The 24535-nt window shown below is 47.4% G+C and overlaps 1 protein-coding gene across 1 annotated transcript in view; it reads left to right on the forward strand.

Moving 5' to 3' along the window:
• CCDC74B (coiled-coil domain containing 74B) overlaps window positions 1-24535 on the forward strand; it is a 26681-nt gene continuing 2146 nt past the window's right edge. Inside the window, exons 1-5 of the mRNA XM_048221295.2 lie at window positions 1-99; window positions 375-508; window positions 21100-21491; window positions 22645-22686; window positions 23746-23802. Coding sequence (XP_048077252.2) covers window positions 1-99; window positions 375-508; window positions 21100-21491; window positions 22645-22686; window positions 23746-23802 — 724 coding nt within the window. The remainder of the gene's footprint in view (window positions 100-374; window positions 509-21099; window positions 21492-22644; window positions 22687-23745; window positions 23803-24535) is intronic.

A 24535-nucleotide genomic window follows, 5' to 3' on the forward strand; every position in this document is an offset into this window, starting at 1 on the left:
ATGTCAGGACAGCGGGTGGCATGGGGTCGGCACAGCCCACCGCCCTCTGTGGCTTCCACCACAGGAGCAGAGCTGGTGGCTGGGTGGCTGCTATTCCAGGTGAGGACAATGGGGACCTTACCTTTGCGATGACCCCTCACCAAGTTAGTTTGCAAAGAGCTCTCATGGCACAGTTTGAGGGAGGGCTGTGGGGCAAGGGCAGGGGTGCAGGAGACCTGGAGTCCCAGCTGGGGGAACGGGGGCTGCAGAGCCTGGCTCGGGGGGTCAGATGGGGTTCCTGCTGCCCATGCACTCCTGCCTCCTGGAGTCTCACCTCCTGCTAACTGGCTTGCCCCTGCCACTCCTGCTCACCCCTCCGCCCCAACTGCCACCAGAGGGCTAGCCAAATCCAGACCCCTCAGGCGGCATGCACGGGCCTCCTGGTGGCATTCGGCACAGGAAACAGCTGCGCGACGCTCTGGAGGCTTCGCTCAGCCTCCCGCGCCTCTGAGACTCGCCAGCCTCTCAGGTGAGATGGTTCCCAGGAGCCCACGCTGCCCCACTGCCTTTCGACGCCGACTCCAGACCCCGAGGCTTCAGCCAGCTCCATCCCGGACCCCAGGTGGTTCAGGCTCTAACTGGTCAGTGTGAGAGACCCAAGGACTGAGGCTCTGGATTCAGGAGGAATCTGGTACTTCCTGCTTTGATGTCCAAGAGTAGGTTAGACCCTCCGGATGACCAGCCCTCAGTGATAACCCTGACGTCATCAATAGAGCTGAGAGGTGACTCACATAGCTTTCACTTTAAAAATTTAACTGGCTTTGTTTGACTCGGAAAACCAGAATTCCTACCATAATTTTCTCAAACATCTAGTGACCAAAATAGAGTGAATTATTTCCCAACCTCTCCCCCTCAAGAATTCCTACTTCCTCCCAACTGACAGTCCAGCTATGAGAACAGCCAGTGACTTTAATATCCACATGAGTTGCTACTGCCTTTTTAAAAAGATTTGATGTACTTATTTGAGAGAGCGAGTACTCACGCACACGAGCAGGGGGAGGGTCAGAGGGAGAGGCAGAAGCAGGCTCCCCGCTGAGCAGGGAGCCCAACATGAGGCTCCATCCCAGGACCCTGAGATCTGAAGCCAGACACTTAACTGACTCAGCCACTCATGTGCCCCTGCCTGTTTTCTTGTTTTTTTGCTTTTAAAGATTTATTTTAGAGCGAGAGTGGGGATGAGGCAGGGAGAGAGGGAGAGTCAGGCTGAGCATGGAGCCTGACGAGGGGCTCTGTCTCACTACCGTGCGATCATGACCTGACCCAAAACCAAGAGTCGGATGCTTAACCTACTGAGCCACCAGCCGACCGTGAGTCACTACTGCCTTAAGAGGTCAGAGAAGGGAGCAAATGCCTTCCAGCCTTAGTGTAAGGCTGACTTGGAAGAGCTGAGGCTTATTGCACCCAGAACGAGTGGCGGTGGGCGAAGGTGAAGGTCGGTCAACTGGACAACTGCTCTCACTTTCTCTTTTGTGTCTTCTCGCCACGACACATCTGCAGCCGCCTGCCTTTGGCAGCTGTGCTCACTCTCAGAGAACAGCCTCTTTAGGGAGAATGGGACCTCTGAGACCTGCCACTTGGCACCCATGCCCCCTGAGTGCCGACATGGCATTTCCCAGTGTGTACTCAGAGCACTTATTTCTTGTGATGCGCAGGTGGAAACTGCCCAACCCTGGAGAACTGTGGAATTCCCACAACATGATCTGGGAGGCTCTGACTTTGTGCATCTGAAATCTCATTGTTTAAGGGTCTACGTTCCAGGCGACACAGTACAGAGGGGGGAGCGAGCCTTCTGCCTGGGACGGCTCCAGACAGCCCGGCTCTTACTTCCCGCACCCTACCTTCCTGGGTGGGAGGACTGCTGTTTTCACCACACACGGCTCGGTGCTCCCTGCTGATGTGGACAGTCAGCTCCTCAGGCCAGGTCTCTGAAGGTCTGCTTGGTCCACATCCTTCCTCAGCCAGCTGACTCTCACCCATCCCGGAAGACCATCAGTCTCGTCACTTCCTCTAGGGAACCTTGCCTTGCCTCCACCCCCTCTTCTTCTCGGCTGGATTTAGTGCCCTAAGTCAAGAGGGATTGATTTATCACTTGCTTGGTGCTGGACACTTCGAAGTGCTGAATAAATATTTCTAAATGAATCTCCAGCGAGTGTGTTTAATCCTTGAAGACAAGTATATTTTACTCATCTTTCTAGCTCCAGCACCATGCAAGTACATAGCAGTTCCCCCAATAAGTACGTTTCACAGGATGGGGAGGGGCAGAGGGAGAGAGAGAATCTTAAGCAGGCTCCACGCCCAGCATGGAGCTCAAGCTCACAACTCTGAGATCATGACCTGAGCCGAAATCAAGAGTCAGACATTTAACCAACGGAGCCATTCAGGTGCCCCAACAAATTCTATACCTATTATATACACATCCAGCCCCTGATGCCTCAGGAATCACAGCGTAAATGGCTTGGATGAGTTAATTTCCACATGAGTAGAAAAGGATTGGGGTGGGGGAGGGGCTCTTCAGTCTAAGGTTGAACAAAAATCACTGGGGAAAAACACGATCGGGGCACTGGAAGAGACCTGTCCAATCATTCAGATCACAGACCCAGATAGAGGACCTACAATTATAAAACTGTGAGGAGAAAACGGAGAAGTAGATCTTCACGACCCTGCGTTAGTCAATAGTATTTTAGGTATGACACCAAAAGTACAAATGCCAAAGGAAAAAATAGGTAAATGGATTTTATGAAAACTAAAAAATTTTGTACTGAACAGTGACACTTTCAAAGTGAAAAGACAACCTACAGAATGGGAGAAAGTATTTCCAAATCATATATTTAATAAAGTGCTTATATTTAGAATCTACAAAGAGTTCTTAAAATTCAACAATAACAAAGTGAATAATCCAACTTAAAAATGGATGAAGGATTTGAATAAATGTTTCTCCAAAGAAGATGTACAAATGGCCGAAAAGCACAGGAAAAGATACTCAGCACCAGCAGCCACCGGGGAAATGCAATCAAAACCGCAATAAGACACCTACTTCACCGCCACCAGGATGGCTCGAATCAAAAGGGCAGACGATAGTAAGAGTTGGTGACGTGGAGAAGCTGCAACGCTCACACATTGCTGGTGAGAATGTAAAATGGTGCAACCTTTTTTGGCAATTCCTCAAAAAGGAAACATGGCCCAGCAATTCTGCTCCTAGTATATAATCCGAGAGAACTGAAAACCTAGGTCCACACAAAACGCACACACAAGTGTTCGTAGCAACATAGTCACAATAACCCCAAAGCAGAAACAACCCAAATGTCCACCAAGTGACGAATGGATAAACGACATGCAGTACAGCCATAACATGGGATATTATTTGGCCACAAAAAAGAAGAAAGTGCTGATACACAGTACAGTATGAGTGAATCTTTTTTCTAACTATTAATTAATTAATTTATTTATTTAATAAACTCTATTCCCAACGTGGGCAAACTCACAACCTTGAGATCAGGAGTCACGTCCTCCACTTACTGAGCCAGCCAGGCCCCCAAGTAAATCTTGAGAACATGATGCTAAGTAAAAGAAGCCATTCCCAAGAGATCACATATCGTGAGGTTCTGTTTCTTTCTTTTCCTTAAGATTTTATTTATTTATGTGCTTGAGAGAGAAATAGCGAGACAGAGCGCAAGCGGGGGGAGTGGCAGAAGGAGAGGGATAGAGAGAAGCTAACTTTCTGCTGAGCAGGGAGCCCAAGGCAGGGCTCGATCCCAGGACCCTGGGATCATGACCTGAGCCGAAGGCAGACGCCCAACCAACTAAGCCACCCAGGCGCCCTGTGAGATTCTATTCCTATGAAATGTCCAGAATAGGCAGACCTATGGAGACAGAAAGTAGATTACTGGTTACTTAGGACTGGGGCAAAGAGAGGCAATGAGGTGTGACAGCTAATGGGTACAGGGTTTCTTTAGAAGAACAAAAATGTTCCAAAATTAGATTGTTGGAGTGCCTGGCTTGTTCAGTCAGAAGAGCATGCAATTCTTGATCTCAGGGTTGTGAGTTTGAGCCCCACTGGGTGTGGAGATTACTTAAATAAATAAAAACTTTAAAAAATTGTTTATGGGCGCCTGGATGGCTCAGTTAGTTGAGCGTCTGATTCTTGATTTCGGCTCAGGTCATGATCTCAGGGTCCTTGGTTTGAGCCCTGTGTCGGGCTCCATGCACAGCGGGGAGTCTGCTTGAAGATTGTCTCTCTCCTTCTCCCTCTGCCCCTCACCCCAACTTGTTCACTCTCTCAAATAAATAAATAAATAAATAAATAAATAAATAAATAAAATCTTTAAAAAATTGTTTAAAAATTGTTAAAATTAGGTTATAATGATGTTTGCACAATTTTGTAATATACAAAAAATTGAATATGCTTTTAAATGGATGAATTGTAGGTAAGTTAATTATATCTCAACAAAACCATTTTTAAAATCATGGAACAGGTCAAATCCTAGGGCGTTTTAACTCTGAGATTGTATTCTGTGAACTTTATTGTACAGAAATTTTGCAGTGTTACTTTTTACTTAATTCAACAAATATCCAGATCCCCTAGCGAGTGCTGTGATATGATGGTGAACAGTACCAGACCCCAGATCTGGCCTCCAAAAGTTTAGAGTCAAAAAGCTAAATGTAAAAGTGAAACTTTGATAAACGCTCCAAAAATAGGTACACTGAAGCAAATAATAGGAAGATCTGACCCAACGGTGGATGTCAGAAAGCCCTATTTTTTTCAGAAGTATGACTGACCTAAGGTTTGAAGGAAGAGTATGTCTCACAGCACTGAAGAAAGGGGGATGTGTTTTAGGTAGAAGACGCAGCCCAAGGTGACCCAAGAGGGAGTGTGAGGGGCAGAGAGGATGAGAGGAAGCCTGGAGCAAACCAAGAGGTAGAGAGGAGCTAGCTTGCACAGAACAGTAAAGTCCGTGTCAGCCATTTGGTGTTCATCTTCAGAGCACCAGGAAGCCATTTTTTTAGTTTTAGATGAGGGGATTAATGCCATCAAATATTACTTTGAAGAGATCGCTCTGCCTTCTGACTCTTTCCTGCGGCCTTTTGTTGGCCGGGGTGCGCACAGCATCCATCACGAGGGGTAGTGTATGCAGCGCCGAGTACCCACGCCGTGCCGGGGGCAGCGGCAGAAGCAGAAGGAGGTGGTCATGCTGGCAGAAGGTGAACTTCTGCTTTGCAGGAAGTTTTCTTTCTTTCTCATGAACATAAACAGCTTTTTGAGTACTTTTGATAATATTATTATACTTATTTTTTAAGTCTTTTCCTGGTTGCTCTATTAGCTCTGTTTCCTCATGTGTTCATTCTTTTTATTGCATTTCTACTTTTATGATGTGTTTCCTCAAATACAGGGTGATTCTCTGTATTCTGTGTTTTTAAGGATCCTTATTTGTGGATGCAGCTTGCTGACAACAGCTCTGGGGGAGAAGGCAGTATTCTAACGTTAGAGAAGTTGTACTGGTAGGTTACTGATAAGGGGTTTATTAGTTTTCAGGGCACTTACTGACCTCTGCATCCCGAGTCCACAGTGTCTGCTTCATCCTGACAGCAAATGTCACTGTTGTCTGTTGCTCAGCCCAGTCTGAACCTGGCCGAACTGCTGTAAGAGCAATGCTCTAACGAATCACCCAGTAATTCTCCCTGGAGCCTCTCCAGGCACCTTTTATCCCCCTTGGGAATATACATCCTCCACTTTTGCAGAAGTTCTCTCTTGCACCTATTTTGGGTAAGGTTCCTTCTAGACTCATTACTCTATAAATGTGACGCTGTCCGCTTTCCCTCTTTCGTGAATTTCTCAGTTTTTAGTCTGCTGATGACACTTTCCCACTTGCCAGTGCATTGATAGCTTAGTGAAGTACTGTTAATCCTTGAACAACACTGGTTTGAACTGTGTGGGTCCACTTATATGCAGATTTTTAAAAAAGATTTAATTTATTTGAGAGAGAGAGAGAGAGCACAGGTGGGTGCAAGGGCAGAGGGAGAAGCAGACTCCCCGCTGAGCGGGAAGCCCAAGGTGGGGCTTGATCCCGGGATCCTGGGATCATGACCCAAGCTGAAGGCAGATGCTTAACCAACTGAGCCACCCAAGTGTCCCGCGGATTTTTTAAAAAAAATAAATACAGTATAGGGGCGCCTGGGTGGCGCAGTCGTTAAGCGTCTGCCTTTGGCTCAGGGCGTGATCCCGGTGTTCCGGGAACGAGTCCCACATCGGGCTCCTCTGCTGGGAGCCTGCTTCTTCCTCTCCCACTCCCCCTGCTGTGTTCCCTCTCTCACTGACTGTCTCTCTGTCACATAAATAAATAAAATCTTTAAAAATAAATAAATAAATACAGTACAGTAAACGTATTATCTCTTCTTTACGATTTTATTTTTTTAAGATTTTATTTTTAAGTAAGCTCTACATCCAACATGGGGCTCGAACTCATAACCCCAAGATCGAGTCGCATGCTCTCCTGACTGAGCCAGCCAGGCACCACTTCCTTATGATTTTCTTACTAGCAGTTTCGTTATTTACTTTATTGTAAGACTACAGTATATTATATAGGTATATAATATATTGTATATTATAGATGATATATGTATCATATATAAAATTTTAAAAACATAGGTTACAATATATATAACACACAAAATATGTGTTTATATGTGACTATTTATATTATCAGTAAGACTTCCCATCAGGAGTAGGATATTATTAGGGCTCCTGGCCGGCCAGTTGGAAGAGAATGCAACTCTTGATCTCGGGGTTGTAAGTTTGAGCTCCACATTTGGTGTAGAGATTACTTAAAAATAAAATATTTTGGGGGGCTCCTGGGTGGTTCAGTTGGTTAATCGTCCAACTCTTGATCTCTGCTCAGGTTGTGATCTCAGGGTTGTGAGCTCGAGCCCCGAGTCTGGCTCTGTGCTGGGTGTGGAGCCTGCTTAAGGTCCTCCCTCCCAGGACGCCTGGGTGGCTCAGATGGTTAAGTGTCTGCCTTTGGCTCAGGTCATGATCCCAGGGTCGTGGGATCGAGCCCTGCATCAGGCTCCTTGCTGTTTCTGCCTGTTGCTCTCTCTCTCTTCCTCCCTGACAATTAATAAATGAAGTCTTTAAAAAAAAAAAAAGATTCTCTCTCTCAGCACCACCTCTTTCTGCCCCCGTGCTTTAATAAAATCACCTTTTCTGCACCCCCCCCAAAAGAGAGACAGAGATAATAGGATATTTGTAGCTAAGTTTTAGGGGTTAAAGTGGACTTTCGACTGCTCGGGGTGTTGGTACGCCCCCCAACCCTGAGTTGTTCAAAGGTGCACCTTTGTTTTTCTGCAGCCGTTCCAAGGGATTTTGATTGACAGGAGGAGCTGACACCATAATAAACACAATTTAAATTTTCCTCCATGATATAGAAAGAAGTCTGGAATGTTGTGAATCTTCTGGCGCACCATTATGATGAGCACTTGTAAAGAGTGGCACACTCGGGGTGGGGGGGCCTGGGTGGCCCAGGCTGACTCTCGGTTTCAGCTCAAGTCGTGATCTCAGGGTCGTGAGACTGAGCCCCACGTCGGGCTCTGTGCTCAGTGTGGAGTCGGCTTCAGACTCTCTCCCTCTGCCCCTCCCCACTGTGCTCTCTCTCTCTCAAAAAAATACATCTACCAAAAAAAAACACAACCCCCACACACAAAAAACCACAATGAAGTGGCACACCCTGCAGTAGATCGAATGGCACTAAAAAGAACGTTCTGCTAAAAATAACACGTCCCACAGGAACTATACTCGTGTGCTTTTATAGACGAGGTTTCTTTGCAACATTTCACTGTAACATTTTCCAGGATAAAGCTGTTTCTTCCTTGTCAATACCCTGAGCCTGTAGGCTCACAGTGAAGAATTTCTGCAGCTGCTTGAGCAGATCTGATGATCTTGGCGGGGGGGCGGGGGGCTTATTTACCTGCATTAGCCTCACACACGGGAGTCTTTTGTGTCATCAAGAATGTAACCCAATCTCTCTCTCTCTCTCTCAAGATTTTATTTATTTATTTGACAGAGGGAGCAAGAGCACACAAGCAGTAGGGAAGAGGAGAGGGAGAAGCAGGCTCCCCACTGAGCAGAGAGCCCAATGCGGGGCTGGATCCCAGGACCCCGGGATCACGACCTGAGCCGAAGGCAGACGCTTAACCGGCGGAGCCACCCAGGCGCCCCTATAACCCAATCTCTTAAAATGCATGCAGTGTAACAAGTTGACCCTCTCCCCATGTGGTACCTAAAGCATTTTGTCCTGTATTTTTAGCCTAAATGAATCCCTGCAATCTAAGGGACTAGGACTAGGGCAACCATATAATTTATCACCCAGATGAGAACACTTTGAGGATAAAAGTAGCTGCTGTTTGTAACTACCCCCAGAAAACGGGCAGAAACTGGGACTGTTTCAGACAAACCAGGATGTTCCGTCACCCTGAATGAGGCCCAGGCCTTTCCAGCCTCTGACGAGAAGAGTCTGCTGTGCATGTTACATATTCTTTCTCCAACTCCTTTCCGCCAGTGTCAGTGGGCAGATGAATGGAAGACGGACATCTGTGTACAGGGCCGAGGCAGGAAACAGGAAAACGTCCTGTTTGTATAACAGGGAATGTTTGTATAACAGGAATTATCTACTTATTTATATAAGAGAATGTCGAATGGGAAAATCGCCACTGTCTTTTCAGCCGTATCTTGGGGTTGTGATGTGGAGGTAGCTTTCTTCTTTTTCATTTCTTTGTATTCACGTAAAGTGTTTAAGGTTCTCGTGCATTGTCTCATTGCGTCCTTGAAATAAATTCTGCCAGGCAAGTGTTATTGCATTTCCCATTTACTGAGAAAACAAGGTGCAAAGAAGTAAGTTAAAAAAAAAATCTCTGGGGTCCCTGGATGGTTCAGTCGGTTAAGCATCTGCCTTCAACTCAGGTCATGATCCCAGGGTCCTGGGATGGAGTCCGGCTGTTGGGCTCCCGGCTCAGCGGGGTGTCTGCTTCTCCCTCTCCCTCTCCCTCTGCCACCCACCCTGCTCGCGCTCTCTCTCTCGCGCGCGCGCGCGCGCGCAAAAAACCAAAACCAAACAAACAAACAAAATAAAGAAAAAAAGAGACCAAAAAAAAACCCCAAAACAAAAAACATAGTCTTTTTTTTTTTTAAGATTTTATTTATTTATTTGACAGAGAGAAAGACACAGCGAGAGAGGGAACACAAGCAGGGGGAGTGGGAGAGGAAGAAGCAGGCTTCCCGCTGAGCAGGGAGCCCAATGCAGGGCTTGATCCCAGAATGCTGGGATCGTCACATGAGTGGAAGGCAGATGCTTAACAACTGAGCCACCCAAGTGCCCCAAAAACCATACTCTTTAATACAGAGAACAAACGTGGTCACCAGAGGGGAGGTGGGTGGGGGATGGGTGAATTAGGTGAAGGGGATTAAGAGCACACTTCTCATGAGGAGCACTGAGTAGTGTATAGAATTGTTGAATCACTATGTTGTACACCTGAAACTAATATAACACTGTATCTTAATTATATTGGAATTATTTTAAAGAACACTTTTAATGAAAAAAAAGTCAAATAGTGCTCTGAGATGATAGGGAAAAAATAGCAGTGCAGCTTTCTACAAACAATCCCTCAACTCTTTAAACTGTTTCTTCTGCTATTTATCTCCATGTTTCTTATTTTATTTTATTTTATTTTTTCAAGTAATCTCTACCCCCATCATGGGGCTCGAACTCCTGACCCTGAGACCAAGAGTCTCATGCTCTGCTAACTGAGCCAGCCAGGAACCGCTAGCTCCATATTTCTACATAATGTTCTTTCATTTCTACTTCTTCCTTATTTTAAATATTTTTTACTGACTTCTGGTGGAACATAAGACATTATCACTCTTACAAAAATACCCACTCATCTCCCCGTCTCCCCCCGCCACTTGCACATGACCCCCCCTCCTCTACGGTGTGTCATAATTTCTGGCGAAATTGATATTTAGTATTGACATTACTAAGATGATGTCAGTCCTGTTCACTGACGAGCTATGTACTGTAGTACAATTATATTCCTTCTTATACATTTTGCTCTTCTAGGAGTTAGTAATGGGCCCACCTGTTCATTCACTTCAATTTCTATGGACTGTTACTAAATCTTCCCACACTTTCCCATAGAGCGGAAGAACGCGCCAGTGAGGACAAGCGCATCAGACCAACCGCTGACTCCACTGGTTTTCCCTTTGGGCCTCCTGTAGATTTTGATCCTTATGCCCCATCCGGCCAACCTGGTTCCAGGCCTCTCGCACAATGGCCACGCTAGGATTCCCTCCACCACCAGCCTGTAAATGCTTGGCCCCTTTCTCCTGCATTGGCTTCCTTGTTTCCCAGATTCTCTTTCTGTTTCTTTTTTTCTTTTTTTTTTTTTTTAAGATTTTATTTATTTATGTGACAGAGAGACAGCCAGCGAGAGAGGGAACACAGCAGGGGGAGTGAGAGAGGAAGAAGCAGGCTCCCAGCGGAGGAGCCCGATGTGGGACTCGATCCCAGAACGCCAGGATCACGCCCTGAGCCGAAGGCAGACGCTTTAACGACTGCGCTACCCAGGCGCCCCCCTCTCTTTCTGTTTCTTGGTTTTTGTTTGTTTATGCCCCCCCATTTCCTAATTTTGATGCCGCGTGTCCATCAGCAGCATCCTGAGAAAAAATGGACAAGAAGTAAAATTTTGCAACTTTGCATGTCTGAAAATGTCTTTATTTTACCCTATCGACGAATCATTTAGCTGGGTAGAGAATTCTGACCTGGAAATCAATTTCCCTTTGAATTTTGAAGGCTTTGCTCTATTATCTTCTAGCTTCCAATGTGGCTGTTGATACGTGTTCAATGCCATGCTGATTACTCATTCTTTGTAGGCAATCTGTCCTTTTCTCTCAGGAACTTCATTATTTTTTTAAATTTTTAAAAATTTTAAAAAATATATTTATTTATTTGAGAGAGAGAGAGAGCGAGTGCATGTGCATGCATAAGCAGGAGGGAGGAGCAGAAGGAGAGAGAGAAACAGGCTCCCTGCTGAGCCCCAACATGGGGCTCGATCCTGGGACCCTAAGATCATGACCTGAGCTGGAGGCAGATGCTTAACCGACTGAGCCATCAGGTGCCCCTCAGGAAGCTTTATAATCTTGTATCAGTCAGAGTACTGTCAGGACCATTAGGTATTCTGCGAACGACAGGAATTTAATATAGAATTAGAAACTTCCATGCGTGTTAGAAGAGCCGAAGGAGCAGAGGTTATGAGTGCTGTCTCCAAGTTCAAAGGAGCTATGCTAAAGACCTCAGCCTGAAGCACTGAGGTTCTTCAGAATCTCTGACAAGCTTCTCCCGATCATCTCAGAATTCAGTGATGAAGACGGTAGTGATCCCGGAAGCCACTGTGAATCTCTTGTTTATCCACACACTTGCCTGGGACTGATTCACCTCCAGCTTCCAAATCGCATACGACTTCCTCTCTGGGCTGCTCTACCTCAAAAGCGTATGGGAGGGGCTCCTGCGTGGCTCAGTCAGTTAAGCATCTGACTCTTGGTTTCAGCTCGGATCATGGTCTCAGGGTCCTGACATTGAACCCTGCATCGGGCTCCAGGCTCAGCATGGAGTCTGCTTCTTCCTCCCCACATTCTCTCATAAATAAATGAAATCTCAAAAAAAAAAAAAAAATAGGGGCTCCTGGGTGGCTCAGTCATTTAAGCATCTGCCTTCGGCTCGGGTTGTGATCCCGGAGTCCCGGAATCCAGTCCCGTGTCGGGCTCCCTGCTCAGTGGGGAGCCTGCTTCTCCCTCTCCCTCTGCCCTTCATCCTGCTTGGGCTCTCTCTTGCTCACTCTCTCTCTGTCTCTCAAATAAATAAATAAAATTGTTTTAAAAAAGATTGAAAAAAAAACATATGGGAAAGAAGATTCTGGAAAATACAGTTCCCTGCCTTAAAAGTGAGTGGTGGTGGTGCTACCAACCAACTCAGCACAATCTACCCTTTTGCCAGCTCGGCATCCAAATAACTCCTTTTCGACATTTTACTTCCAAGTAAAAGTATTCAGAACGCCGTGTTTTCACATTGTATGAGTCAGCTTTCCTTCCTAGAGCCAAACCCAAAGAAGAACCTAACATTTATCCATCTCTGAGCAAATGTTCCTTTATTTTCTGATTCTACTACCCTTTATTTTTAAAAAGATTTATTTATTTATTTGGGGGGGGCAGAGGGAGAGAGAAACTCAAGCCGACTCCGCACTGAGCACGGAGCCTAACTCCGGGCTTGATCCCACCACCTTGAGATCATGACCTGAGCCGAAAACCAAGAGTCAGATGCTCAACTGACTGTGCCACCCAGGAGCCCCTGATTATGCTATCCTATAACCTACTAATTTTTAAGAGATTTTATTTATTTATTTGAGAGAGAGAGAGAGAGAGCATGAGTGGGGGGGAGGGGCAGAGGGAGAGGGAAAAGCAGACTCCCCTCTGAGCAGGGAGCCCAATGTGGGGCTCAATCCTGGGACCCCGGGATCGAGACCTGAGCCAAAGGCAGACGCTTAACCAACTGCGCCACCCAGGTGCCCCCTTATAACCTACTATTGAGTTATAGAAATAACACATTAATACTATCAGGTAGGGGCGCCTGGGTGGCGCAGTCGTTAGGCGTCTGCCTTCGGCTCAGGGCGTTATCCCGGCGTTGTGGGATCGAGCCCCACATCAGGCTCCTCCGCTGGGAGCCTGCTTCTTCCTCTCCCACTCCCCCTGCTTGTGTTCCCTCTCGCTGGCTGTCTCTATCTCTGTCGAATAAATAAATAAAATCTTTAAAAAAAAACTATCAGGTAGCATGAGAATGAGAGAGGAGAAAAAGAAAAATATCAGGTTCAAAAGACACGGGGCATCTTTAACCACTACCATGCTTGCTTCCGTGATGGGTCACGTGACATGACTGGTGTTCTCCCACCACCCGTTCTATTTGTCCCTAGCGAGCTCCTCAGCCAGTCATATTTTTGGTGATGGTGGTGGGGGTAATACAGTGGGGTGACCTAGATCTTTATTCTTGAAGTTTCTGTGCCTTCCATGGTCCTGCCTGTTTTAGGTTGTTACAGTTTTCTGTAACAGACTGGGGGGGGGTACTAAGTAAGATTACCAAGAGAATCTCCTGGGTGTCCGGTATTCCTCCTGGCCTCCATTGTCGAGTAGCAAACCAATTTACCCTCGATCATCAAGACCAGTCGTCCCAACCAGCACAGCAACCCTCTTATTTGCCTGACAAAGTCACCAGGTGGCAGTCTCGGCTTCCTGTTCAGCAGGACCAGCGTGTCCCTTCCCATCCCTGGGAACCCAGACCTTGAAATCAGTAGAACCCAAAGTTGTGGGGATGGGAAGCCAAAACTTTACTGCAGGTCCACAATGAAAGGAGCTACTCCCATTTCTACCGCTTGACTCCTGAAATCTTTCGGTATCTTTGCCATGGGGAAATTTCACTCCACATCAGTCCCTGGTTCTGAGTATGTCCTGCGTCTCATGGGACATTCTGCCAGCTCCGCCAAGTGATTCCACCCAGCTGGCACCGTAACCACATCTTCAAAAGTCCATCCCGCCGCCCCATCAGGGCAAGCTTGAGAGTGATGGGAAACGCAGTAAGACCAGAGAATTCCAAGCAGAGGCATTGACAACATCATGCTTTCACGAGCCCCTGGCTACACTTCATTGGCTGTGAAATAAGGTAAAACCCAAAACGAAGATGTAAGATTACAAATATAAATAAGAGGGGCGCCTGGGTGGCACAGCGGTTAAGTGTCTGCCTTCGGCTCAGGGCGTGATCCCGGCGTTATGGGATCGAGCCCCACATCAGGCTCTTCCGCTATGAGCCTGCTTCTTCCTCTCCCACTCCCCCTGCTTGTGTTCCCTCTCTCGCTGGCTGTCTCTGTCTCTGTCGAATAAATAAATAAAATCTTTTTAAAAATATTTATTTGAGAGAGAGAGAGAGAGAGAGCAAGAGTGGGGGAGGGGCAGAAGGAGATGGAGAGGGAGAAGCAGGCTCCTCACTGAGCCACCCAGGTGCCCCCCATTTCTTTTCTAGCTTCTCTTGAACATGATTTCATTCACTTGTTCCTTAATCACTTTATGGGGTTAAACTTTATCTGTTATTATATTATTTGTCTCTTAATAATATGTAGGAATCAGTGACGTATTCTAGATATTAATTTGTTCTCTGTTATGTATGTTGCAAATATTTTTTCTAAGTCTTTGTCTTTTTAATTTTGAGGCACAGGAAATTTTTATAAAGTCAGAATTATCAGTCTTCTTTGTTATGGTTCCTATGTTTTGTATCTTATTTAAGAAGATCTTCCCTAACTGAGGTTAAAAACAATTTTAGAGGCCCCTGGGTGGCTCAGTCAGTTAAGCACCTGCCTTCGGCTCAGGTCATGATCCCAAGATCCTGGGATCAAGCTCCGCATCCGGCTCCCTGTTCAGCGAAGAGCCTGCTTCTCTCTCTCCCTCTGCCTGCCGCTCTGCCTACTTGTGGTCTCTCTCCTTCTCTCTGTCAAATAAATAAATAAAATCTTAAAAAAAATTTTTTTAGGGGCGCCTGGGTGGCACAGCAGATAAGCATCTGCCTTCAACTCAGGGCGTGATCCGGGCGTTCTGGGATCGAGCCCCACATCAGGCTCCTCCGCTATGAGCCTGCTTCTTCCTCTCCCACTCCCCCTGCTTGTGTTCCCTCTCTTGCTGGCTGTCTCTATCTCTGTCAAATAAATAAATAAAATCTTAAAAAAAAAACATATGAAAATCCTTTAAAAATTTTTTAAAAAATATTTTATGCATTCTGTACTATAAATTTTCCTCTGCAAACTGCTTTACCCTAACATCTCCCAAATTTCATTAAGTTGTATTTTCATTTTCATTTAGTTGAAAATAGTTTTAGAATTTCACTCGAGACTTCTTTTTTGACCAATGTGTCATTTAGAAGTATGCTCTTTAATCTCCAAGTGTTTTGGTATTTCCCAGCTATCTTTCTGTTATTGATCCGTAGTTTAATTCCTTTGTGTTCTGAAAGCATACATTGTATGATTTCTGTTCTTTTAAATCTGTTCAGGAGTGTCTCATAGCCCGGAAGGTGGTCTGTCTTGGTGAATGTTATATATAAGCTCGAGAAGAAGGTGTCCTCTGCTGTTGTTGGATGAAGTACTCTATCGGTGTCGATTCGTTGATTTATGGTGCTGTCGAGTTCAACTATATCCTTACTATTTTTCTGCCTGCTGGATCCGTCCATTACTGATAGACCAGCACTGAAATCTCCAACCGTAAGAGTGGATTCATTGATTTCTCCCTGAAGTTCTATCAGTTTTTGCCTCACATATTTTACCGTCCTCTTGTTAGGCTCATATGTATTCAAGATTGGTGTTGTTACGGAACCCCAAGTTCAGTTGCCCATTGCTGTAAAGGCCAAAACTCAAGAGAGGAGGGGTTTTATTGTTGTTGCTGTTTTTGTTTGTTTCCAAGAGTTTTGATTGGAAAGGAATATGAGCTTTATTCAGGAGGCTGGCCACCTAGGGAAAAGGGGGACTCTTGTCCAAAGGCCAACTCCAAGTCTTCTGCCTGGGCCAGAGATTTTGAAAGGGATTTTTTTTTTTTATTAATAATGATTTTTTATTATATTATGTTAGTCACCATACAGTACATCCCCGGTTTTTGATGTAAGGCTCGATGATTCATTAGTTGTGTATAACACCCAGTGCACCATGCAATATGTGCCCTCCTTACTACCCATCACCGGTCTATCCCATTCCCCCACCCCCCTCCCCTCTGTAGCCCTCAGTTTGTTTCTCATAGTCCATAGTTGAAAGGGATTTTTATCAGTTAAGGGAGTGCAGTGGTCTGTGACATTTCTTGATTCTGTGCAGACTCGATGATGTCAGCTACAGAGTCATCTCAGTGCTCAGTGTTGTGACAGAAGGTCTGGTTCCTTGGTACCCAGGGGTTGTGCAAGAGTACTCTGTTCTGGGGCGCCTGGGTGGCACAGCGGTTAAGCGTCTGCCTTCGGCTCAGGGCGTGATCCCGGTGTTATGGGATCGAGCCCCACATCAGGCTCCTCCGCTATGAGCCTGCTTCTTCCTCTCCCACTCCCCCTGCTTGTGTTCCCTCTCTCGCTGGCTGTCTCTATCTCTGTCGAATAAGTAAATAAAATCTTAAAAAAAAATTAAAAAAAAAAAAGAGTACTCTGTTCTTTCTGCAGTGGAGGCAAGGTCTGCATATGTTCAAAGGGAGGTCAGTAAAGTCATTTGTGTGAGCTTAAAAAGGAAAAAACGTTTTGCTACAAGACTACTGTGCTGATCAGAAAGCTAAGGGGTCTTCAGACAGACTTGCTAACCTCTGTGGCCTGGGAATGTCCCCTGTTCTGGTCCCTTACTCCCCAAGGCCAGTGGTCTGCAAATCTCAAAGAAAGTTAAATTAGTTCTGTTACAGACCAAGGGCCTTAAGTCAGCAAGCAACCAGTGTGTTAACCTTAAGACCAGCTGGAGTGCTGTTACAGTATGTCTTCTTGGAGAAATGACTCCCTTATCATTATGTAATGCCACTCTGTTGGCATTATCCCTGTAAATTTTCCTTTCTCAGAAGTTGGCTTTCTCTGAAATTATAGCTACTGTAGCTTTCTTTTAATTAGCATTAGCATGATATATCTTTCTCCATCCCTTTTCTTTTCATTTATCTGTGTTTTCTATTTAACGTGGGTTTCTTGGCACCTGGCTGGCTCAGTCAGTAAAGCACATGACTTTTGATCTTGGGGTTGTGAGTTCAAGCCTCACATTGGGCATTAGATTACTTTAAAAATAAATAAGTGAATGAAGTTGGGTTTCTTGTTAGGCAATATAAAATTATGTCTCATTTTTTTTTTTAAGAGAGAGAAAGAGTGGGGGGGGGAGGGGCAGAGGGAGAGGAAAGGGAAGTATCTTAAGCAGGCTCCACGCCCAGCATGGAGCCCAGTGTGGAGCTCACGACTCTGGATCACGACCTGAGCCAAAATGAGGAGTCAGATGCTTAACCAACTGAGCCACCCAGGCGCGCCTAAGCTTCATTTTTGTCTACTCTGGTGGTCTATGTCTTTCAACTGGTAAAGGTGTGGCATTGCTATTTAATGTGATAGTTAAATACATGTATTACTATCTACCATATTTGTTACTGTTTTCTGTTCATTGTTCTTTGTTTCTCTTTTCGTCTTCCACTCTTTCCCCATCTTGTCTGCTTTTAACTGAGCCTTTTTTTTTTTTTTATTTACTTCTAAGTAATCTCTACACCCAATATGGAGCTTAAACTCATGACCCCGAGATCGAGTCGCAAGCTCTGCTGACTGAGCCAGCTGGGTGCTCCTTTAACTGAGAGTTTTATATTACTCCATCTCACTTCCCTTAGCATGCCAATTATACTGTTTATTTAGATTTACTTTAATGGTTGCCTTTGAGTACACACTGACAGAGAATCCAAGTTCTCTTTAGGATAACACCATACCACTTCATGGTAGTGCAAGACTTTAGAATATTTCCAATTTCTCCCTCCCTCGCAGATAAGACTGCTGCCATTCATTTCACTTATCGATACGCTGTAATTACCAAATGCATTGTTGCTATGATTAAACAAAGCGATTCATTAAGAATATGAAAAAGAAGGGGCCCATGGCTGGCTCAGTTGGTGGAACATGCAGCTCTTGTTCTTGGGGTCGTGAGTTTGAGCCCCACGTTGGGTCTGGAGCCTACTTAAAAAAAATAAAAACAAAAAAGTCTTAAGAATATGAAAAAGAAAATATTTTTTTACTTTCCTTTATTCCTCTCTAATGTTCTTCTTTATGTAGATCTGAGTTTTGGACCTATGTCATTTTCCTCCTTTCTGAAGAATTTCTTTTAACATTTCTTGCAAAGCAGACTACTGGCAACAAAGTTCCTCCATTTTTGTTTGTTTGGGAAAGTCTTTATTATTTCTCCTTCACTTTGGAAGGAACATGTAGCTAGATACAGTGCACTAGGTTTGTGGCCTTTTTCTTTCCACGTGAAACGTCTTCCGTTCTCTCACTGCTTGCATGGTTTCTGAGGAGAAGTCCAATGTAATTCTGTCTTTGCTTCTTCCTAGATAAGGGTTGGTTGGTTTGTTTGGGTGGGTGGTTTTTTCTCCTCTGGTTTCTCTCAAGATTTTCTCCATCTTCAGTTTTCTTCAGTTGGAATATGATATGCCTAGGAGTAGATTTTTGTGTGTGCTTATTCTCCCTAGTGTTCCCTTTGCCTCATGGATCGGTGATTTGTTGTCTTTCATTAGTTTTTTGAAATTAGCAGTCATTATTGCTTTAAATATTTCTTTTGCACCTTTGTGTCTTCACCTTCTGGTATTCCCAGCATGCATATGCTGCACCCTTTGTAATAGTCACAACATTTGTGGACGTTCTGTTCTTTTTCATTCATTCTTCTATTTACATTTCAATTCTGGAAGTTTCTCTTGACATATCTTCAAGTTAATTGATTCTTTCCCCCACCATGTTGAAGGCATTCTTCACTTCTGTTACAGAGTTGCTGTTTTTTTAAACAATTTTTTTAAAGGATTTTATTTATTTATTTGAGACAGAGAAATACAGAGAGAGAGCATGAGCAGGGGGAGAGGCAAAAGGAGAGGGAGAAGCAGACTCGCAGCTGAGCCAGGAGCCTGATGTGGGGCTCGATCCCAGGACACTGGGATCATGACCTGAGCCAAAGGCAGATGCTTAACCATCTGAGCCACCCAGGTGCCCCGGTTACGTTGTTTTTGATTTCTCACATTTCCTTTTTATTCTTAGAGTTTTCATCTCTCTGCTTACATTACCCATCTGTTCTTTCATATTGTCCACTTTTTCCATTAGAGCCATTGGTATATTCATCATAGTTGTTTTAAATTCCCAATCTGATAATTCCAACATCTTTGCCAGATCCAAGTCTAGCTCTGATGCTTGCTGTCTCTTCAAACTGTGTTTTTCGTCTTTTAGTATGCCTTATAATTTTTTTGTTGAAAGTTGGACATGATGCATTGCGTGGAAGAAACTGAGGTAAACAGACTTTTCATGTGAAATTTTATATTTATCTTGCTAGGGTTTGGTCCACGTTTATTGTTTGCTATAGCCATAGGTGTCAGAAGCAAAACATTCCTTTGGTGCCTTCAATTTGTCTTGTTATCTTTGGGTTTTCCTAGAAACTTCTTTTTAAATTAGGTCTGAGGTGGGCAATTCTTTCACTTGTATCCCATTTTTATACAGGAGCCCCACTGATGTGGTGGAAAGGTGTGGAGAGAGGGGAAGGCTTGAGGGGGCTAGAGAGGTATTTCTTTTCCTCCAGGTCTGGTTTGGCGTTTGGGGCCATCCTAGCTTCTTTTGAGGGCAAGCCATGTAAAGAAGAACAGAATGCTCTGAGCAATATTTCAGAATGGCTACTTTACCCTCCTCCTGCTGGGATCACAAGGGGATTTTTTCCCCCATTCTTCCTTGTGAGAATCTGGTAGCACCCCTCAAGGTTAAACTCACAAAGGTGTGAGGGTCCCTTAAGATTGGACCCCCACCTGGGATTTTTTTAAACTTTCAAACTTGTCCACACTGAGCCACACCCAGCAATTCATCAATTACAGTTTAGATCTTCTTCCCCTGGTAGTGTTTCCTACAGAGGTTTCTGCTGCAGCGAATTGTGATTCTGTTTCCGCCTGCCTGTCCCTCCAACTTTGGGGCAGCAGTTTGTCCTGTGATCTCAGTCCTCTGATGGAGCCAAGAAGAGTTGTTGCTTTTCACCTTGTTCAGCTATTTTCTTTCTTGTGTTCGATGGGAGTGATGATTTCCAATGCCAGACCAGGAAACCAGAAGTTCAGAGAGGTTTGTAATTCTAGGATTTCCTTTTTTTTTTTTCTCCCAATACTTTATCAATCATTTAAAAAAACTCTCCACGACCAAGCACTACAGCCATCTTTTTTTCTGTAGATTTTAATCATATTTATTATAAAGTACTTTCCTATAAATTTTATTATCTAGAATTATTTGCAGATCTATTTCTGTTGACTGAATCTGAATTTTTTTTGAATTGTTTTCTCTTGACTCAGTCACATTTGTCTGTTTCTTTGCATGTCCAGTATTTATTATTTATATCGGACATCATGGATGGTGTGACACAGACTCTGGGTTCTGTTATAATTCTCTGAAGAATGTTGAGTTTTGTTCTTCAGGTGGTTGAATTATGGAACATCACCCAAAACTTGTGGAGGCTGGGTTTTAAGTTTAATGAGGGCGGATATATTTTGATTTTGCCCTTAGTTCTACCGCAAATCTCATTTCTAGAACATAGCCTTCCTTCCCAAGGTGTGGCCCTTTTGGGGTTTAGAAGGAAAACCGAGGCTCCTCTGTCAGACTCCAGACTCAGTCTACCCAGGAACTGGTGGCAAATGAATCTCCTCAGCTTTTGGCTTTCCAGCTCTTTGTCTTTCTCCGGAGTCCCGGGAATTGTGCCCACACGTGGGCAGTTCAGGCCGGCCACGTATTTGAAGCTTGTAGCTGCCGGCTCCTCACCCGCAGAGGCTCCAACTTCCCAGTGTTGCCCCCTGTTTCCAGCTGCAGTGGCCTTCCCACCCTCTGCCTCTTCAGCCAGTGGGCCCCTGACTTCCTGTTTGACGTCTGGCTGACTAGAGAGAGCCCTCAGGGGAAAGAGGCTCTTCCCTCAAGAGCTGCCTTCGCCCAGTTTCTGTGTGCGTGTTCTTCCCCGGTGTGCTTTCAGGCATTTGTTTCATATATTTTGCGCACATTTCATAAAGCAGAGGGTTTTGTAATTACTGGAAGTGGAAACTCAACCTTTTTCATTTTTGAATCTACAATCCGTATCATCTATTCAAAAAGTGAACTGTTAAAACAAGCAAGCATACAAAATTAGATATTAAGACGTACTATAAAGGCAGACGACAATCTCACCTTAATTCAGAGGATGCCTTTTAAGTCAGGGTATTCGAGTTGAGGCGGACCTTGACGCAGGCCCCGCCCCCACAATCAGCCCCGCCCCTCGGTCGGCCCCGCCCCGCCCCCGCACGCCCCGCCCCCTCGCTCGCTCCCGTTTCCATGGCGACGCGGCGCTAGGCCGGGGCGGCCCAGCCACCGAGTGGGCGGGCGGCGGCGGCAGCGGCTACATGAGCGCCGGGGTGGCGGCGGCCGGGCAGCGGCCCCCCAGCTCGGGGCTCCCGGGCTCCCGCGGCGCATTGCGCCCGCGCCCCCGCCCGCCCGCAGTCCTCCAGCACCCGGGACAGCACGGCGCGCAGGCTGGGCACAGCGAGGCGCAGAAGCGGATCCTGGACTTGGAGAAGAGCCTGCAGTTCCTGCAGCAGCAGCACGCCGAGATGCTGGTCAAGCTCCACGAGGAGATCGAGTACCTCAGGCGGGAGAACAAGGGTGAGTCCGGGCGGCGGGGCCGCGGGTGGGATGCCCACCGCGGCTGGAGCCCGAGGGAGACGCAGACCTGCCGCTCCCGGGTGCCTCCAGCACGGACACACGCGTGGACTCTAGAACACGGAGGGTTTTAAGGGGGACACAGGGCAGCAAGCCCCACCCCGGGTGCTGCCACGCGGGGCTCGGACTCCCCCCGCCACCGGCCCCCAAACCGGGGTCGTCTTGGGGGTGGGGGTGCGTCAGGGCCATCGCGCCGTCTGGCAGGGCAGCCTGTCGGTGGCATTTTCCACAGTAAGCCCGGCCGCAGTCTCGTCCCTAGGCAAGTCAGGCCCGCCTGTTCTAAAAAAACTTTTTGTGGAAGTAGAAAGTGCTAGCATAAGGGCTCAGTGGTTTTCACAAACTAAACGCACCCAAATCAAGGGCCTACATGCCCGGCACCATCCAGATCTCCCGCGCACACGTGTCTCCTCAGGGCAAGGCCTTCTTAACCTGCCCCGCAGGTGGCTCCTCACCACCACGGGCCAGACCTGAAGGGGAACCTAAGGCCTTTTACTTGGCTTCCCTCTCTCTTCTCCCTTATGTTTTAGCTGGAGCTCCTCCCCCCACACACCGAGTCCTGCCTCAGTTTCTCCCCGCCTTTCTCCTGCTGTCTTTATTTGAAGTGCTAAGTATGAGATCAAGGGTATCCATCGTGTCAGGACTCCCCCCTCTTGACATAAGGAGTTTCGCGTCTCGCCCCTGTCCCTCCCTGATGCTCAGTCTGGATGTGGCCAGCCCACGTCCTGGGTGTCATTTGATCATCGCTCTGACCACGTTGCACATCCATGGCTAGGGGCTCTTGGAGGGCTGGGTCATCCTGACTCACCTCTTGTTCTCCTAGAGCGGGGGGCCCCACCTAGCAGAGGGTGCCCTATAGATGTCATGGGCAGATGGGTGGATTTCTGCCGAGGCTCTCACCCAAAGGCTCTGGCTCAAGAACAGCCGGAGGGATTCCTGGTCCTAGGGCACCCAGGGCAAAGACTTGGCCCATGGGCAGGGTCCTGGCTGCCAAGGTCATGTGTGAAGTCAGCTGGAAGGGAGTGCCCAGGGCAAAGCAAACCTCTTCTCTCAAGTGGCAGCAGCTTCAAAAATGACCGGAGCATGTGTTTGCTTTCAGATCTCCATTACAAGCTAATAATGAATCAGAAGGCAAAGATAGGTAAGATGAGGCCCTCAGGTGCCTGATGGGATGTTACTGGTGCCTGGAGCAGCCCCTGGGTGTCTTGTATCCGCACAGCTAGCCGCACTGGCCTGTCCCAGTGGGGAGGGGTCCTGGGGGACCTGGACAGGCGCCACTGCCCCCAGCCATGCTCTGAGTGACTGTGCACCCAAGCACAGCAGGTGGGGCTCTCGGGGATCCCGAGGCCTGAGGTCTGTGCAGTGAGGGAAGCAGGCGGAGCAGCTGCCCTCCTAGCCTTGCTGCTCTGATGGATTCTTTTGCTTGGATTGCTGCTATGGCAGGCCCCAGGCTCCCTCTGAAACCCTGGCAAGCACTTCCCAGCCCTGTGCCTCTGGTCCATCACTCCTGGCACGGAAGGCTCTGGGCACAGTCCTTCCCGGAAGCCTCCCTGCCATCTCCCACAGTGACCTAGAGGGCTGGGGGAAGGAAGTGGAAACACAGAGACTTACAGCCCCTATCCACGGCCCTTCCTCATCCTGATAGTAGCCCTTTCACTTTGCGGGTTCCCCACCCCAGCCCAGGGAGACTCGGGCTGTCTTGGGCCTGATCTCCCCACTTACCTTTGGGGCCAAGTCTGAGTGGTGCTAGCCTGGAATGCCCCAGTCATGGGGGGTGTCCAGGGCTCCTTTCCTAGGAGACACAGAGAATGGGGTGGTGGTGGGCCCTCCTCTGACAGGGCAAGAGCAGTTCTAGTGAACTTGGCAAGTGGCAGGGCCTGTTTGTGGTCCCAGTCCTGCGGTGCCTGGGGTCCCCAGTGGGACATCAGAAGAGGTCATCCTCCTTCAGGGCTTCTTTGGGTTCAAGCCCCCTGCTTTCTGGATGGCCCTTCAAGAAATCACCACCCCTCCCCACCTTGGCTCTGCCTCACCAGAGTGGGGGAGGGCCGTGCATGAACACACAGGCCTGCAGGGCCAGAAGGCGGGCACAGGTGGCCAGCCCCTCACCCATGGAGGGGAGGGGGCGCGGAAGTGTCTGGAGACACTAGGAAGGAAGTGGCATTCCTGCCATCTCCAGCTGGCCCTGTGCGTTCACCCAGAGGCAGAATTTCCAATTCCAGCTTTCAGTCCATCAAGTCTGTCTCAAATTCGACGTCAGGTGAGCACGCCAGCACCCTCCGTGAACTCAGGGTCAAGGGAGGGGCGCACGCCCCACTGGGGCCCTGGGCCTAATGGCTAGTGCGGGGCGCTGACCAGGTTGTTGAAAACCCCTAGTGGTCTTTTGCTGGACACACCTCAGGGGAGCACCTTTAGCCAGGCTCTGTGGGTGGCTCAAGGGAGCCAAGGAGGGTGACCCCCAGGTACCGTGAGCTGACAGGAGCAGGAGTGGGCTGGGGCAGGGTGTGACAGGACTTTGGGCTGCCCAGAGGGAGGCTACAAAAGCCCGGTGGGTTTGGCTGCAAGGGGAGTGAACACCAACGTGGGGCACAAGGCCCTACGGCAGATGCACCCCGACACAGAGAGAGAGGAACCTCTGAGCCTCCCTAAGTGGTCTTCCAGGGTGGGGCGGCACACAGAAGACCTGGCAGAAGCCCTGCTCATCGTGTCCCCCAAGCAGGCAGGAAGCAGAGGGGACGGCCCTGCCTCGAGTTCTGGGCTCGTGGTGTCCTTTGCAGAGTGAGGGAGCCGATGGCCTCTTCTCCCGCTCGGCCTTCCTGAGGCTGGGAGTCCTCCCAGGAGCAGCCCTTGCCCTTTCTATGCGGGGCCCAGGCAGGCAGTGGGCCTTGTCCTTGGGAAGGAAACCTGTGCGGGTCTGGTCCCAGACCCTCATTCAGTGTCATTTTGCCCAAAATGGGGTGCTGCTTCGGAGTCCGGGAACAGCTGTGGGGCCA

The sequence above is a fragment of the Ursus arctos genome, unplaced genomic scaffold (genome assembly GCF_023065955.2).
Source record: "Ursus arctos isolate Adak ecotype North America unplaced genomic scaffold, UrsArc2.0 scaffold_34, whole genome shotgun sequence".
NCBI classification, from domain to species: Eukaryota; Metazoa; Chordata; class Mammalia; order Carnivora; family Ursidae; genus Ursus; species Ursus arctos.